The sequence below is a fragment of the Dermacentor variabilis genome, chromosome 3, assembly GCF_050947875.1.
Source record: "Dermacentor variabilis isolate Ectoservices chromosome 3, ASM5094787v1, whole genome shotgun sequence".
Classification (NCBI taxonomy): Eukaryota; Metazoa; Arthropoda; class Arachnida; order Ixodida; family Ixodidae; genus Dermacentor; species Dermacentor variabilis.
In genome coordinates this window covers 93,693,498-93,712,144 of record NC_134570.1, presented here as the reverse complement: position 1 = coordinate 93,712,144, position 18,647 = coordinate 93,693,498, and the positions used below count along the sequence as shown (strand labels likewise).

General features: G+C 46.2%; 2 protein-coding genes across 3 annotated transcripts in view; both read left to right on the top strand.

Annotated features, from left to right (window-relative positions):
• Positions 1–5,060, top strand: part of LOC142576057 (uncharacterized) — a 90,513-nt gene extending 85,453 nt beyond the window's left edge. For both annotated transcript variants that reach the window (XM_075685979.1, XM_075685978.1), the window contains 2 exons: positions 1,786–1,876; positions 4,623–5,060. In XM_075685979.1, coding sequence (XP_075542094.1) covers positions 1,786–1,862 — 77 coding nt within the window. In that variant the 3' untranslated portion in view covers positions 1,863–1,876; positions 4,623–5,060. The remainder of the gene's footprint in view (positions 1–1,785; positions 1,877–4,622) is intronic.
• Positions 5,061–6,898: 1,838 nt separating this feature from the next.
• LOC142576056 (leupaxin-like) overlaps positions 6,899–18,647 on the top strand; it is an 85,323-nt gene continuing 73,574 nt past the window's right edge. Inside the window, exon 1 of the mRNA XM_075685976.1 lies at positions 6,899–7,388. Within this exon, the coding sequence (XP_075542091.1) occupies positions 7,376–7,388 (13 nt within the window). The 5' untranslated portion in view covers positions 6,899–7,375. The remainder of the gene's footprint in view (positions 7,389–18,647) is intronic.

The following is an 18,647-nucleotide window of genomic DNA, read 5'->3' as shown; positions in this document are numbered from 1 at the left end:
CGATGTGCACCTTCGAATGGCATCGGAACGAGAGGCCACCGTACGGTGTAGGCATGTCACAAAGACGGCAGCCGTGAGCAACTTTATTGCCATGCTTTACACTCGTTTTTATTTGCAAGGCGGTTTGTCAGCTTTCCGAGTGTCATGCAGCTGCTGCGAATAGATCTGGGTCGATTCGGCACCAAACCATAATTTATGTCGCTGATACCCGATGAAGCAGCGTCGATTGGGCCTAATGGTCTAGGCAGCGTGGCTGTGACGAAAATTCGACACTGGCTGATGTGGTAAAACGGGCCGCAAGCTGTCACGGAATGCTTGCTGCTAATGTGTTCATACAGTTAGCTCATAGTGATCAGTGATCAGTCCGTGATCACATGCAGGTAAGATTGACAACTGTTGAAGCGACGATAAGTTCATCTTTGCGTACATATCCAACGCGATTTATGTGCCTTTAGGCCTGGTTAATTGGCCCAATCTTCGCACATACTTCTTCACTTTTCGGAATATGCGCTGCTTTTCTTGCCGTTATCTCCGTGAGCGTCACATTATCATATCGATTCTTCTGTCAACCTGATGAACCTTAACTTTCTCCCTACCATGGGAAAAATTGGTGTTTTTTGTAGGTTACACCAAATAAATTTTTTTTTTCTGAAGGAGCTACTGCACTCGATATTTTATATAATGCATAAACAAAAGGCAGAATGAATGTACTTTTCACTCGTAAAGGTATTATCAACTAGATTTGTGTCATAAAAAAATATAAATTTCCAGAATCAAGATTGTGGGATAAAATAGAACAAAGTTTCTAAAGACACACTTGTATCTACTTAGAAAAAAATGTAACAAAAATATGATATATACAAAATTTATTGCTGTTTAAAAGGCACTATCTTTGGAAAAAATCAATATTTTCCATTGAACACGTATTCCACTACAAGAATTTAACTGCAAGCACTACAGTTGGGCGTGCAGGGCTGCGGCCACCAAGGAACAGTTCCGGGCTGGCTTGCTTTGTTGTCACTCTTATAGTCAAAGTCCGATGAAAAGGCAGCATCCTTAAACTCGTTGCTGCTCTATCCATCGCTAAAATCGGCCGTAAACGCAGTGAAATCTCGATATCTGCTATCTTTCGAAGCGCGCGCGTCACTCCCGGAGGCAGTCATTCTTGCTTTCTACTTTTACAATCTCAAATCTTCGGAGCGCATTCACAAATTAACGCCTTGCAGGTAAAAAGCGAACTGCTTATAAAACAAAAACATAGTTCTCCTCCTTCATGCCCGATGGCACAGAGTGTGTGGGAGCGGCGCGGATGGTCTCGAAAGTGGCTAACGACGCCCAGTGGGCACAGTACGGAAAGAGTGAAGTGACATTGAGCACAAGGGACTCGGCAGCAAATGCGACGTACAGCACTGTGTAGGTCTCTGCACCAAATACACCAGCTATTTGAGAAATTGAATGCGTACTAGATCATTGATTCGCAGTGTATTCGGTCTCGGTGCCAAATATTCGAGAAATTAAATAGTAGATATTTGGTTCTCGAATTATTTGAACATTCACTATTCAGTTGTATCAACACACGGGGTGTTCGCACACCCCTTGTGTTGATGTCTCAGTGTCACCTGAAGAAAAAGAAAAAGTGGGTTTGCTTGCTTGGTCATTTAATGCTGTGCATTCTAATCTCAATTTTCGTGGTATCGTTGAATGTTTCCTTCAGAGCTGTGCTGCATACTGCAGCTAATAATTCAACTTTCGAGTGAAAAGCTTTCCTTTTTTTCTGTTCCTCAGACATCTACTCAGCCGAATTCATCCTCACAGGAGTGCTGCGTCAATGCATTGACTCTGATGCTTTTCTTCTTTCATGACAATCGGAGGACATGTAAGTACTTCCACCTCTTTCTTTCTCTCTTTTGCACTGACCTTTTCTGTTTGGAAACCATGTCATGTTTTTTCAGAAGCTGTGAAAAAGCTTGAACATTTCGCAGCTTAACTTGTTCTGCTCCAAATTTACATACATCTGAATGACAAAAGTTGGGCAGGAAATAGAAACAAATTTTCCCAATAGAGATTTTGTAAATTTATCGAAGGTTTTTCTCATGAACTGCCAAAAACTCAGTGTGTTTTAAGCTGCATGTGGTACTTCAGACTTCTCAATTCGCAATCATAATAGTGTGAAATATGGCCACAGAATATTTGATGACCACTTTTGTACCACCCAAAGCAGCAGGCTCCAAAATATAGAGCGCAGATACTTAACCTCAGTGTGATTCAACGCATGGGCAGTTGTGAAATTTCAGGGAGAGCCATATTTATCTGTGGCATAAAGTGGACAAATGATCGAATTTGCATTGCCGATGCTCACTTCTCTGAAATTGGTCTTGTTTGTTTTTCTCTGTCGGATATTTCCTGCAACACATTCTCATTTCTACAGGCATCATTGGACCAGAAAGGGTCAAAGTTTAGAATGGTATTCTGCCCCTGACTTTGAAGTCCGCAGTGTGTAGTTTTCAAATCTGAGCTACGTGTTTAGGCTGGGTTGGGTTTATTCGTTCTTTTGTGTGGTTTCCACATTCCAGAAACTTTCTTGACCCATTGTACATTTCACAGCTGCCCAATTTTGCGTTTATGTCAACCAACAGTTGTCCCCAACCAGGCAGGTATCTGCTGAATGTCTACCTTTGATCCTTTAATGTCGGCACTAGTTGCACCATGCTACCTTGGTAGTATAGTGTATTTAACCGCACTTGTAGTTTTGTTGTGCTTGAAATGCCAGCTGTGATCAGAGGCACTTGGCTTCTCACGTGATGTAATGGTAAGAGGGCAAGAAGGGAGCTTGCCTCCGAGGACATGTCAGAAGTTGAGACTGCCATTGACAGCCACTGATGAACCTACGGTGTCTTAGTACTCTGCCTAGGATTTATCTTTCATGCGGAGAACTTTGGCTCTATAAAGCTGGGTATAATCCACAAAAATATAGCGACAGAAAATATAAACACTTTGAATAAAAAGAATAACACGGTGCAAATATACAAAATTTCGAGTACGAATTGAATGGTGTTTGCTGTTCGATTTGTATTCAATTTGACAGTTTTCTGTTCAAACTTGTCGAATATTTGTTTCATTCCAATAGTAAGGGACAGAAAGAGTTTTTGAAGTCTGCAGCAGGAAAGACTGTTTTTAGTTTCTGATGATTCTGCTGAGGAACCGTAGTTGAGTGAACACATGAGTTGGTGAGCGAATGCCTGGTGGAAATCATTTATAAATAATAGTTTCCGGTTGTTAAACACGCATGTCTTGCTTTGACCAGTCTGCGAATTTTCTCTCCAGATTTATGCAAATCTACTTGTTTTGGGCTATGTGACCATCTTGGATCTCTTAAAATGACATGCGATACTGTATACTAATGCACTTCGATCCTTCGATGACCACTACAATCCTGTGTGCACCTGCTGAGGTGCTTTGTGTTTGTTGAATTACTGTCATTGTCATATTGCACCTGATACAGTCGCATTTCCTTTGTAGTCAATTACAAGCTTTTCAAATGAGCTAAATTCCAGTTGAGAACAGCATTAAATGTATCAAATAATGTAAGCCTTTTGCTGCCAGACTACACAGGAGTTTTTTATATTTTGCTTTGTTTAGAAATAACAAAATATTAAATTTGATATTCAAAGCCCATTTTCTTAGAATATTCGTATTTGATTCTAATAGGAAATTTTACTATTCACTCACCCCTAGTAAGAACTAAAGGTGAAATCTGCTAGTCAGCCAGGATCAAGGGGTTTTTTTTTTTTTTCCCCTGTGTCAGAGTTGTTTTTCACTAATGAATTCAGAGAAGGTTTGCATGATACAGTGGAAGCTTGGGCGAGTTGGTGATTCAATATCAACTTGTCTGCACAGCGCAAAAGATGAGGACAGAAGAGAGAACACAACACGTGTGCTGACTTCAACCAAGCTTCATTTGCAAAAGCGCCAGAACTATATACTTTAGACATGAGCAAAAAGTAATGAAAACTTTTGCATGATGTCACACATCTCATAAGCCCCTTTCGCATCACAGCCAGATACTTGATTTCATTTTTGGTGAGGGCAATAGAAGGCATGCTGATCCGAAGCTCACCCAGACTTGTTAGCCTCTGTGATTTCACGGGTAAGCTGGTCTCGGTGTTTGGAGATTATGACTCATTCTTCAAATTCAGGTACACAAGGGCAATCTCTGCAGTGAATGCCAAGACGACCTTGAACAGCTGTGTGAACATTGTAAAAAATGCTCTTTCCATCTCTCATTTAAACATCTGCCCGTTTGGACTTGCAGAAAGAAGTACATCGGCCAATGTTCACCAAAACCGAACTTGAAGAATCATTAACTGATGTTGAACGGCTAGTCAGTTTCTTTAACATACATTAACTTCTTTTTTTCCCCTGTTGAAATTTTTTGTTGACAGCATTGGGATATTTACTCCTGTCTCATTAGTATGTCATTGTGAATTTGTCATAAGCATTCCTTCTTTTGTTTGTGCTTATTGATTGCCCATGCCTGGTGAGGACTTGAGTTACCTACATGTTAATGAAAAATAAGGAAAACCATCCAAAATTCAATTTCTTTTCTTTTTTTTCTCTTGCAGATGTTTGAGCAATTTAGGCACAGAATGCACAGATGTGCCACACAAGCCATCGACCAAACCTTTGCAAGAACTGCCCGATTCATGCAATGTTCAAATTTAATATGTGCGAAGAAGTACCGCTCTATGCAATGTTTTTAGAGTCACACGTTTGCAGTGTTATGTGTATGTGGTTGTTTCTCATAAGGTTACTTTTCATTTGTAAATTGTGTTCATAGAAGCAGCATATGCAAATGATCTGTTTTTGTGCCGGTTACACGTCATTTTATAAGTTAGGTGTTGTGCAGTGGTTACATATGCCAGCTGTCTAGTCAGTATCATGAAGTTGTCTCTCATTTTGTTTCGTTTTTTTGTTTCTTTGTATGTCTGTGTGTTGTTGCCACCTGTTGTTCAGCGTGAACATTTTGCCTATTAAATGCAGTTTTTGGTTTTCGCAAAAGACTTGATTTTTCATCTCTGCAGCACTTTTTGCCACATTTGGATGCTTACAACTACTGCAGCCAAATACTTCCGATGCACTTGCATGTTGTTTGAAGCTTAAAACGAGGACATACAATTAGCTTGCTGAACATAAAAGGTCTGTCTGAAAAGTATCCAGCCAAATTCCAAAAAGAAAAAAAAATGAAGCATCACCTAATGTATTTGTTGTCGTTATCGCTTTCAAAGTATTTCCCTTCTGCACAGCAAGTCATGCAGCCCATCCGTTTCTCGAAACAGTAGTGGAACTCGTCCTCAGTCAGTGCTGTAAGGTTTGAAAATGCATTTCTTTCAGGTGCCGTTCATTTGAGTAAAGCCAAACGTTTTGTGCGGCCATAATTGGAGAGTAAAGAGCTTCATGAAATACTTGTACTGTGCCAATAAAGACTGAACTTCATGAGTCACATGAACAGGGGCATTACCTCGCTGCAGTTATCAGGCCACTGTCAAAATCCAGGGCACTAACTTTGCAGGTACCCACTGTGTGTTGAGATCATCTTCAAAATGGAAGTCGGAGCATTTTTTTTGCTATCCACTAGCCGAGCAATTTCTCACACAACTGATCTCTTATTGTTCAAGGGTTGCACTTCATCAAGAATCTCATCATTAAAGCCATTGTCTTGTTGAAAGCTTTCCAAATGGTGGCTCCCTATCCGCAAATGTTTGGCCTTCCTTGAAGCAGTTGTACCATGTGCATATTTGCTTGATATCCATAGTGTCATCTCTAAACGCTGCTAATATTTTCCATGTTGCTTCTTTATAGCTACAACCAAGCTTAGAACAGAAGGTTATGTAATGTCATTGTTCAGTTTTCTCCACAATTTTTGCCAATTTAGAATTGCATCGAGACCAGACGACAGTACTCAATACAGCTGATCATGCACAACAGCAGACATAAGCCGAGGTCCCGCCACCTGCAGGCTAAACAAATCGTGAAACTCCCTTCTAACACACACTATGGCCCAACCTGCACCTTGTTTTTTTGTTCTTTTTCTTAAAGTAGTATGTGGGTGATCCCACAGACTCTACTTGTACGTGTCAAATGTCAAGGTATTGCTAAAAATTTCTTGCAGGTCTACATGGCTTGTGTAAGTAGCCCACAGTTTTTGAAATTGTGGTTTAACTCTAGGATCTCGAGGACAAAATATTAAGCAACGTGCATTTGTTTTCGTTTTTCCACAAGTTATGCAATGCAGATCTGGCAGAAAAATCACTTTTTGCCTTTCACCATGCAAGGTCAGTGTAGCATAGTAATATTTTTTCCTCTCTTTAATTTTTTTCTGTGTTCTTGCGATAAGCACGAAATCGAAGCACGTGGCGAAATCCGCATAACAAATTGACGCAAAAATAAAAAAAAAGGTTTAGGACATGTATAGGGCCCAGTTGGGCCACTTCCAAGTATACGTCTGTAGCCGGCAAGTGCTTTTTTGCATGGATTTAGCGTCGCCGAAGCGACACGTTATTGATCCTTGGTATACTTGAATAAAAGGCGTTTTACGTGCACGCGCGTGCTGTGCCGCTCTTCCTCGCTTTGGGAAACTTCTAGTTGTACGTGGCGTGCATTAGAAACCGCGCGTGCTCGCGCGCGGTAAATTCGTGCGCGGCGATTCGTCCCGGTCACCCCCCACTCCCCCATTCTTTTCTTCGTCCCCACATCGGCTGCCGGTGCTTCTTCCGCGTTTACGGCGCCCATGAGGTCACGCGCATGACCTCACTCGCCGGCGTCGGAGATCCCCAAACTCGTATAGCGCGAGCAGCTCGGCGGACGTTTCCGCGCCGCAGTTCCACAACACTGGGCCGGCGCCTGTTCGTCCCGTGCGCTTGCTCGCCGCCTGCTTGTGTCTGTGCAGAACCCTCCGTGCGCCACTTTCGCTTGCGCGGTGGCGGTGTAGCAGTGTAACAGCTCTCTCCGACGACGCTTTCCCGTGTGCAAGTGTCAGACGGTAGGAGGCTGCAAGAAAAAGGCATCGTGCCCGGAACAAGCAAAAGGCAGCTAGCTAGAGCCGACGCGGTGGTGTACGTACAACCACTACGGCTCCTGACGACTACCAATCGCCCCGCCACTAGCCGCGTCGCTTCGCCGCCTGCCCTCGCTCCCGGCGTGCTTCTCCTGCCCAGTGGTTGTCTGCCTGCATGTGTGTGCGTGACGCTGTGCCAAGGTAGTTTTTGGAACAACACTCCGGCTGCTTCTATTTTTGCGGTGTTCAACCCCAGCCTTCGGCTCACGTCTCGCGCGCGGCCCCAACTCCTACGCCGACGACACCTCGGAACGATCCGCGATGGAGGATCTGGGTGAGCAGCCGGCCGTTTTACGGTTTCTTCTTTATCCTTTACTTGGACCGGCCCACGCAGGAGCAGCAGGGCGGGTGCGTTGGCCTGTGGACACACTGGTTTCTAGACGAGCGTGCAATGTCTGGCGCGCGAGCACGCGCGCGCTCTTCCGTGCTCCTTTGAGGTGTTGCATACGTGACGGGTGCCCGTAGAGCTCGGGCCTGGACGGCAGCTGCAGCGAAGGGCTTGGCAAGAGTGCTGGCCCTGTCGTTTTGAGCGCACTGCCAAGGCCGCCGAGCGACCTTGTTCAGTGCTGCAGCTCACTGGAGTAGCTTGTCGTCCACATCATCGCCCTTGTTCGTGTCCAAATGATTGACGGCGACCGAATTGCCCGTTAGTGGTGACAGAAGCAATCTGCTTTTTTTACAGCCCACGAAACTTGAAACCGTAAGCATGTCGTAAAGAAATCGTGGTACTAGTTGCTGACGGATATGAAGTGTTGAACTTGTTCACATGCTCGGCGACGGTAAAAGATGCGCCTGCCGTGTCGGGGCTTGTTCACTCATTTGTAAGAAAGATGTACAGCTTTGCAGTAGCGTAAAGCGCTTTGTCAAAAAGCTTTTCATCAGTCGACGACGAACGAGCTGTTTTGGTCAGATGACATTGAAAATGCCATTGTTTGTACTAGTCGGTTGGCGCGTGATGAGGAATTGCTGGTAGTGATAAATTGTTGTCATCGGGTCTCTTGCCTACTGCTCTTTTCAGCAGTTCACTATAAAACATAGCGCTGTACATAGCTGCGCAAAGGAGGGTGTCCTGTGCGAGCGTTGTGGCCGTGTGCAAAACAGCACGGGTCACTTTGACGACCCCGTTCGCTCAATGAGATAAGACATTACTTCTTGACAGCATTGAGCTTTTGCTCAGGTTACTGAAAAACCGAACGGCAGTGTTGCCGCAGCGTCAGCATATGTTGCTAATTGGTCGCTAACAGTGATCATCAGGTGTACAGTCTCAAACCCCGGGCTGAAGAAACAGATCGTTATAATAGACAGTTGAACTGCGGTTCATCGAGCACGATCTGGTTGCGAAAGTGCGAATATATAATTTGTCGCATTGCTGAAGTAAAAGGCAGTGCCGCTTTAAAACTTGAGATGCAGCTTTGCCTAATATGGTTGCCACAGGATTCGATAGAGCTCGATCGTGATCGAACTTCTTGATCGCGACCGGTTGACTCCCTCAATTGCGCAATCCGCGGAAAGAAGTCAATTGCGGCCAAGAAATTCGATCCTGATCAGGTCAACACATAAGCACGTTGGGGCCCGTTTCAGCATACATGTTGATAGCAGCCAGGAGGTACTATAGTCAGATCTTAGGAAATGCTATGCAACTTTTCGCGCGATTATTGCGTAGCGAGAGGTTGACCTCCGAGTACCGAAGCACACGGAGATAAATCAAGTAAGCAACCATCGCCAACTGGCACCAAAAAGAACAGAACAGTTTATTATTCGTAACCAAACAGAATACAACGTATCAGAATTATGCAGTTAGGACCACAGAGCTCCGAGTTGGGGAAGAGCTAGGTCCCCATATATCACATAGTGTTGCGTGAACAATCCGTGTAACAAAATCTGGCAATCTGCCGCCCAGGCAAAAACGCCACCGCAGCCAAGAATCGGGAATCGCGACCACAGATTTCGATTGGGCGGAGCGCTACGATTTCAGGATCCCGAGCGCTTTAAACAAATGCAGCTAGTCAGTAATGTTAAGCCGAAGCCTATCTGCCACGCCGCCCTTCCCAACGTCTGCATCGTGCGTATAGTTTCGTTTACCTTAAAAACCCCATCAGTTATGTAATCGCGACTCCCCCCCCCCCCCCCCCCCCCCTGCGTTGTTGCTCCTACGCTCCCGACATCTGCAAGCTGTTGCAGTGGATTATCGCCGCCTTTCAAACGATTGTTTTCTTTGGAGTCCTCTTTCCACATTTTTGGTCAAGACGATAAACACAATCGCTCGAGTCATTGGAACCGCGAAGTTCCTTGACGCGACATTTATGCACTCGCGACTCCTCGTTTTCCTCGACTATAGTCTTATCGTCTGGCGTTTTCTTTTCCTTGACGAGTGTACAGTACATCTGTTGAGCTACAGCGATTAAACCTACACCGACAGTTCCAAAGATGTTGAGCCGCGTTTTACAGCTTTTCTGAGCAGTACTCGGTTCTTCTGTGCGCGAAGTCTGTCATTTCAGGTGTAATACAGGGCGTTTGTGGCTCGAGCAGTTAGTTATAGAATGGAGAACGCCCAGACTAATAAAAAAAATTAAAAGGGCATTTCTGGACCCCTGACATCCTGCGAAGAAATTCGGCAAAAAAAAAAAATTGTGGCTGTACCGCGTTCGGGAAAATTTAAGGATTCGTAAAGCCAAGCACTTTCGCGCGCCGGCATGTGTGTATTCAGCGCTGTGAAGAGATTTTTCACCGTTTGATGTCTACATCAGTATATCGGAAACGAATAAAGATGCTGCGCTGAGTGTATGTAACAAGAAGAGACATGCGCTGGCGTCATTGCAATTTGTGAGGAAGTCGGAAGAAACATCAGCGCAACACGCCTCGGCTTCAAAATTGTTATCAAATGTATTCTGGGAGTTCAATAATTAGGCTGAATTATCAAACGGATTCATCGTGCAGCTTCCAGAAGTGTCGGAACTGGTCTGAAGCTGAAGGACACTGAAGAGTTGTGTTAAATCAGCTTATAGAGCGGTTGATATATTTCTTCAAAACCAAATTTTTCATTCCTTTGGTGCAAAAATGTTAGTTACTGCACGTGAAAATGAGGGCGCGAAAACTCCCCTTTTATTGAATTTCGTGCCGGAACCGCAGTGTGACATCACGAATTTCAAAGTATAATTTATCGTATTTGGGCCGGTTCTGGCGGCAGAAAAGTTTTCCACGGACTTCCTTTGTCGAACCTTTCGTTCATTTAGGATGCAATGTAACCTCTAATTCTTTGACGAGAAAGCCCAAGCATGGCGTTGTCAAAATCGATGATGTTACGAGAAGTTTGTGCGGGAAAATCGAGGGGGCCTCTTGCAGTTTTCCGGCGTGTACCAAAACCTGCGCTCACGGCAAGGATGAGCTTTTTGGCATTCTGGAAAAGTGATTTACTAAAGCAGCTGAATTTGGTCTTCTTTTGAGCTACACTATAAGAAAAAGCACAAAAACATCTTAGAGGGACATTGTACTCGTTAATTTCACGGTAGGTGGCTGGTTATTAAGAAGGGAAAATGGACAAATTTAATTTGTCGGATTTCGCGCCGGAACCCGGCTAGGCCCCGGTACGTCGGTGTGACATCACTGATTTCAAGGTGTTTCTTTTTCTTCGTATTTTGGCTGTTCTTGTGCAGTAAAATTTCTCCGTACTCGCCATGTTCGGTCTTTGGCTCTTTCACGATACCATTGTCGATCTTTACCGACGAAAACAAGCAATAGGCCCGGGCAGACGCCGTCGAAATCCGTGACGTCACGACTGGCTGGTGCGGAAACTTCAAGGCGGCGTCGCCACCAGCCTTTCGTTCTTGCACCTCTATCTGACTTACCAAACCTATTCTCACGGTGAGTGTTGTCTTTTGTCATTGTGGCAGGGTAATTTACGAATAACAGCTCGAATCGTATTTCTTTATTCTTCTGTTTTTTTTTTTTTTTCAGATTCTTTCTTTATCGGACCTCGTACACGTTAAGGTCCCTTAGTACACGTAGCACACGGCGAGCTCAACATCCTTGATCGCAGCATCTTGTTGTTCGTCCAACAACATTTGACAAACAGCACGCCGCTCGACCACACTAGGCGGGCCTGGCAAGGGTATTGTGTCGTGATATGCTGTTTACAGCGTCGCTGTCGTGTCCTCTGAGAGCCGTTATTTTTCATCCAGTGTTTATCGGATACAAAACAGGCTTTGGCGATGCGAAATCGAGTGATGTTTAATGAGGCAGTTTAGGCTTCTTCGTTCAACTGCAGCGCGTGAGAGAAAAAAAAAAGGCAATAAAGGCGCAAGTGCTGCCATGTTTCCCTCTCCGACATATAGTTTGAGACGTTACCGTGTGTTGCGCAATTCTAGGCCGAGGTAATGTGTTGACTGTACTCCAATTCTTTTCCTTTCCTCTCACTGGTTAACTAGTATTGGCCCGAGCGATTCTCCACCTATATACGTTATCATCACGCAGGATAAATCATGAGCGATGAACTAGGATAAAGGAACTGAATCGAGCGAAAGGAATCGTTAAATTATGCATCTGGCCCTATACCCCTATATCCCCCTGAGAACCATAGACAGCTCCAGGGACATAATTGCGATGCAAAGCGTTTCTTGTTACTGGCGAATGTTACAAAGGTGATAAACCTATTTATTTTTTTAATATCGCGGTTAGATGCTGAAAGCATCATCTCCATGCACAGTGCAGTCCACTGTTTAAGGGAATTGCTGATGCGCGGCTTTCACTCTGCTGGAGCTGTATCTGCATGTGCCTGATCCCTCTCACCACCTCGTGGTGAGAGGGTGCTGGAAAGGAGTGATGGTCCCCAGTCTGACTTTCGGCAACGCGGTCCCGTGCATGAGATCATAGGTTCGGCCAAGGTTGGAAATTAAGCAGCGAGGGGTAGGTAGGCCTGCTTTGGGAGCACACGGAAATACACCAAATCAGGGGGTGCAGGGTGACATGGGATGGACATCATTCGAGGGTAGAGAAGCTAGCAGCAAGATAGAACTTGAGGAGCGATTGAGAGAAATGGCGGGAAAGTGGTGGGTAAGGAAAGTTTTCAGTTACTAGTACATAAGGAATGCTGGCATGAAATGAGAGAACCAGAAAATTATCACGCAAATATTTGGACAACGGGAGGGAAGCAAACCGAGAAACATCGGTTAAGAAAAAGGTTAAAGAAACAGAGAGTGGTCTGTGGAAAACAGGTATGCGGCAGAAATCGGCACTGGGAACATACGGAACTTTCGAGCAGGAAATCGCCAAAGAAAAATATGCACGATAACTCTAGGGGAAGCTCTTTTTTGTTTAAAGCCAGGGCAGTAGTATTGCGGAATATAAGACGTGCCGAGTCGAGTAACAAGTGATAGGCACGTTATATGCGGTGCGTGTGGAGAGGAAGAGGGAACGACTGAACACGTGATACTTTTCTGTAAAGGACTTCACCCTGCAGCTCAAAGCAACGGGTCGGACTTTTTAAAAGCATTGGGGCTTAGGGACAGCGGAGAAAACATAGACTTTAAGCGGCTAGAAATAACCAAACGGAGGGTATCTGGCGGTGTCTGAAATCAAGGCAAGAGTGAAATTTCACCCTCCACAAAGTACAGGATTTATTATTAGTCACGGCTAGGCGGCGTGTGCCACCGCCCGATTCAAAGGGCTCAGCCTTATCCATCCTTCCATCCTGCAGCCGCTACATCAATACACTGCACGCTTGTATAGAAAAGTACCAGCGCCACGAACACGTCAATACACGTGGCACAAGGGGAAAGTTTGCATTTGTTCTGCACCCGTGCTTTCCCTTTAAAAGTTAACCAGGAGGCTGTCTCCATGTTATAATTGAAAATGCTTTTCTTTGCCTACACACCGATTGATAGTACGTCCTATATATATATATATATATATATATATATATATATATATATATATATATATATATATATATATATATATATATATATATATATATATTGTCATATCACGGTATTCAAAACGCACTGCACGGGTGTTTGTCGTCGTCTTCGACGACACAATGGTCTACGCCAAATTATTAGCTTTCCCCATGGCTGACAACAAGAATGTGATTCCACCACTTCCATATATTCCCGCGTGCATCTTACGTCATATCCGGGAGAAGTACGTTAAACAATTGCTTCCGTATTAACATTGAAAAGGATTGACAGCAAAAAGCACGATATAATGTAACGAGGGGTCCCGGGAGCATGTAGGGCTGTTTCTTCTGACCGGTTCGTCAACCGGACGTTCGCCTCCTTGTCGCCTGCGTCGCGACAGCGGAGGGAATGCCCGGATGACGAACTAACAATGCGCACTCGAGGCTGGCTCATAATCGCGCGTCTTCTCCATCAGATCAGCGAGTCAGCGACTCTTCCGAGGCGAGCCAGATAAGCGTGACCAAGCGGCGCGCCGAAGCTTCGGGCTCCCGCCGTGACCTTATATCTTTTGCGGAATGCTTCGAATATGTATATAACGGGTGAGTCAGGCAAGGGGGTACTTGGCTTCCCCGCCACACGCCTGCGGCCTGCGGCGGAAATGATTCCTTTCCCGTGTCGTGCTCCCGTGTGGGCCACTTTCGTCACCCCCCGTATACGGTGTTCGCGCGGTTTCGCTGTTTCCTGCGCGCGCGCGTCGGTTTTGACAGAAATCGAATGACGCGTCTCGCGACTGGCCCTTTTCGCCGCCCGTCCGTCGTATGTCAGTATTTGCATATCAAGAGGCGCCCGTTCCCTTCCTTCCGTCGTCGCGAAACGCGGTGAGCCGCTGTTTGTGAAACGCGCGTCGTGTTTCTAAACTCAGATACATGCGTGTACAGCCGCGTATACCGTATCGGTCAATGTCGTGCGTCGAACGCGCCAGCGCCGCGATAACGTAACGACCCGATTCCAATCATTTTCCTTTGCGCGCTTCGTTGACGGCCAAAGCGACGGTTCGCCTGTATGCGTTATCACCAGCATCGGCCGGTCGTAAAATTGGGAGAAGAAAAAAAAAAGAAATTTGGCAGAACTCACCTAACAATGACAATCCAAGCATGCGAATAGCCGAAACGCGTCATGTATGAGGCGCGTCTACTGCAGCCGAGCTCCGTTCACGCGCTGCGCCATCTAGCGGTTCCACCGCGAAGTTCGCGCATACTCAGTGGCAGCTCACCTACCCGTTGACCCAATTTGGCATCAGAGATTCATTGAAGAGCGGCCCACACTCAGTGCCAAATATATATGACCTTGGGAACGGCCCACATATTTAGACTGAATTCGCCTCAGTCTGGAATCCCGCGAAGCAAGGCGAATTCCACCTCAAGTCCGACTAATATCAACTGCGTTTCGTCTTTGAGAAGCCACCCGTATGGGTTTCCTTTGTAGCTTCGTGGTATATACATTCTGGTGGATGACAATTCTTTTTCCTTTCATGAACCTTTCTCCATTTAGCAGAACTGATTTGTCATTGCAGCTCCCTTATACCCGAGCGCCCGGTTTCCGTCTTGTATTTTTTCTGTGAAATATGTTCGGAAGTAGTATTTGCCTATCGAGAGGCGCCAAGAAACGCGAAGCACCGGTTGGGTCCAGCTTCCACCTCGGAATATAGTTCAGGTATCGTATTTTGTAGCGATCCATGCATTTAATTTTATCCTTTCTATTCACGATGCTGCGCCGCGTGTTATCGCTGGCATATTGGTCAGTCGACGCGACGGACGTTACTACTAATTATATATAGCGGTACAGATTGACTACATTGTGTTCTAAAGGAACCAAATATTAAACATGGCAAGCTTTGGGAACCTTTATCCAGCCAACGCGGCCGAAATGCGAAAACATACTTTGGAATCCCTGACGTCACGCTGACTTACCGGCGCTGGGGTTTCGGCGCGAAATTCAAATACTGATACTTGGACCTTCGTTTTCTCATCAAATAAACTATTTTTCTGAAATGACTGCCCGCAGGATTCTCAAGCAATGCTTCGTTAGTCTCAACTGATTTACTGTTTCGCTTTAGTGTCCCTTTAAAGCGGCGGTGGCGCGTGGATGGAGGGGCTTTAGTGTATGTGGGCCCCTTAACACCTGCTTCACCTCCGCCGCGGGACGGCCCGGCATTTCACAGATCGGCCCACGTGGGGAGAGTTTTGTGTCTACACACGGACACGATCTTGGGGGAACTAGCCCTTGCAGCTCCCCTGTAAAATTGAAATGGGCCACTACAAAATGTGACCCCAGGCGTCAGGGCTTGAGCGAGACAGCTAATATGCAGTGGGGTAGCCACACTTTTTTTTTTCCTTTCATATTCCGTGGGAACTGGCCAAAAATAAAACCACAGGTGTGTTCGTTTGCTGAGGGTTCGACAGAGTCATTATTTGCTCTTCATCCGTTCGCGTTCCGGCTGCCCTGTGTAAGCAGCAGTGGCTGAACGGGTTTCTGTACTCAGCACGGCGTCCCACCGATGCTCACGGCAGAGGAAGCTCTTCGTATTGGCCCCGGCTTGTGCAACCGCAAGCTTGCAGACGACTGGCATCCTCGCACTCCTTCCTCCGTTACGTACCCTCTTGTCCTCCCACCTTTCTAAATGTTCCTTTTTTTTAATTTTTTGTACGTGTATTTAGCCGGGGTGTGTCACTCGGTTCTTAGGCCTGATGGATGGATTGTTGACTGACGATCGAGACGGCTGGGGCAAATGCGGCTACGTCTTCCTGGAAAGAAAAAAAAATGAAACCAGGGAGAGGCGCGGTTTCGTCTGTTCCTTGTCTTGTCGCTCGAGAGTTTTAAAATCGTCCTGTTCCCCCGCGCCGTCTGCGCTTCCTGTTTGTTTTGGTTGAGTCGGCCGTGGGCTTTGGCAATGCGCGTTTTATGATTGTTTATGACGGGACAGGCGCGCTGTGGGCGCACTGCGGATGACGACCGATGCGAGGGTTTGTCTTTTCGCAATGCCTGTGCCTGACGGTTTTCAGGCTGAATTATTTCCCTCTGTCACTCTATTTCTTTTTTTCGCTGATCACTTTCTGCGCCGGCTGCGCTATGAGAGGACTGTAGACAGCCGACGGAGAAACAGAAAAAAAAATGAGAGGGAGAGGGCAGGGGGGTTGCTGATCCGAAGTTTTGTTACTTTGGGCAACAGGGATTCCGTACCGTTTCGAAATCGCACTTCGTTAACGACGCTGCCACAGCATGGTGGGATTGCGAAAAGGCCTACTGTGCAGACGACGCCTAGACGACTCTTGTTTTAAATCTTAAGTTTTGTCTTGTGTGCTTTTTTTTTTTGCTTTTCTATTATCGCGTTGGCATTTTCACGAGACAGCCGTCGGGAAAGACAGTGCGTCGTTTACCAATATGATAGACGGGGGAAAAGAAGTAGCTGTCTTCTTGTCGGGACGGGCTGAGCTGACACCGAGGACTGTGCCTTGACAGTGTGCGCGGCAAACTCGACGGTATCCTCCGAGCTCCTTTGCAGTTTTCACACGCGTGCACGTGTTCTTCGCAAAAATGACCAGTGACTGCACACTTTAGAGTTTGTTTATGACCCTGGTGGGTTGCAGGCCTAGACGCCGTGTGCCTCGAGAATGACGAGTTCGAAAAAGGGGCATCAGTATAAAATCGTAAAGTACTCTTTTGAAGCTCTATTTTATTTCATTTGGCGGGAATGTGTTTTTGATTATAGTGGTAGAGAACGTGAATGTCAGCTTCCCCCACCCGCCCCTTCTTTTTTAAGTTTAGCGCTGAAGTCTCAGTGCCAGTACGACCTTACGACGTCGCTGACCTCATTGTATACCATCTCGAAAGTTCTCGGAAGTTCTCGAAACTTGCTATGGGTTGATTGCGTCAATCTATAGTTGCTCCAGAAAACGATTTAGTCCCGTACTTTATGGGTGAGCAATTAACTGCAGACGCTGCCAAGTTTTATGACGACACGGTGGCGTCGTTACCCGTCTTTTGTTTTCGGGTTCCTTCTGGCTTACCATGCAAGCCGCCCTCTCACCGTAAAAGTGGCAGTTTTGCTATTGTAAGAGCGTAATTTAATCATAGAGCCGAAGTTCATGTTAGGCTTCGCTGTCCTTTAGACTGACATTTTCTGAGCTTGCTACTTGACTTCTCCGTGACCCGGCAAGTTGCTTTGGAAGGTTGTCGACCCCCCACTTTTGACCTGTTTGGCTTACGAAAAAGAGAGAAAAAAGAAAGTTTTACTGCGTAGTTTCGAGTTCTTGGAGTCTAATGCGAATGCGAGAAAAAGAGAGGCGGAAAGGCAGGCAATTATAATCGGTGTGAATACGAGCAGCAGCAGGTGCTCTCGACGTCTGCCGTTCGAGGAAAACTGGCCACCATTCGAAGTGGTCACCATGCACTGCACAATGTTAGCCTTCCTTCGCTGCACACGTTGTCTCAGAGGAAGACGTCGATTCCGTAACCGATATGTTTGAAGTGCCGCGTTACCTAGTTACGTAATTTCTTTCTTTCTTTCTTTCTTTCTTTCTTTCTTTCTTTCTTTCTTTCTTTCTTTCTTTCTTTCTTTTTTTGACTAGCCTTTCTGTCACGGACACCCACTATACGTGACACCACCTGTGTAGGCTATACATATATAGCGAGCTGGGTTTCCCAAGCCGTGTAACAGGTGTCACAGAGCAGCTAGCAGCGCAACACGCACTTCGTGCATGTCTGTCTGTCAACGGGACAACCATCGTCTCGCCAGGCCACGCGCTGGCTCGCCTACGACCACTCCCCTCCACGACCCGTCGCTTCCACGGAGGAGTCTCGCGCCGGGGCCGCACAGGTGGCGCAGCGTGGCGTGAACGCGTACGGTTGCGTAACGATATAGACGGACGGCGCGTTTAATTGCGCCACCCGAAACGTGCCGCTGCTGTTGCTGCCCCGGTTTGTTTCTTTATACGCTTCCTTGCATTACCCTTTCTTAGTTCTTGTTTTCGTCCTTATTGTGACCTTCATGCTTCGACGCGCGCGCCGCGGATAAGGACGAAGGAGCTAGAGAACCAAACTTTTGATTAATGACTCGCGTAATAGAGTTGCCGAAGTTCCCGCGTAGTGACGGCGAAATCTGGCACGGTGGCAAAAGATTTGAAGGAGGGAAGGGAAATCGCGTCTCTCTCGCGAGCAGTTCTCCCGTCCGTGTACAGCACGGGAGAAGACGCGCAGCGGGAGACGAGCGGAGCAGGACTCGACAGTATTACTTGTAGGCTTCGTCTGCAGGGACGCTATAATGGCTCCCATAACTGTGAAGCCAGTTTTTCCGTAAGACAGTTTGCCAACCTTATGGTGGCGTAGTCATTTTTGTTTTTTTCACTGTTGGAGTGTACGAGTGCACTTTTCTTGTCTATAGGATATGGAAACTGTAAACGTGGCTCTCGTGATGAAACAATGTGCAGCAGACGTGCATGTTGACGATGAACCTTAAACGTGGCACGTTACCCAAAGGGTGTGGGTATTAAACGTGCGGGTATCAAACGGCATGGCATCATGATGCCGGCAAGGCACAACACCAATCCTTTAAACTTCGACATGACAAACTCATTATTGGT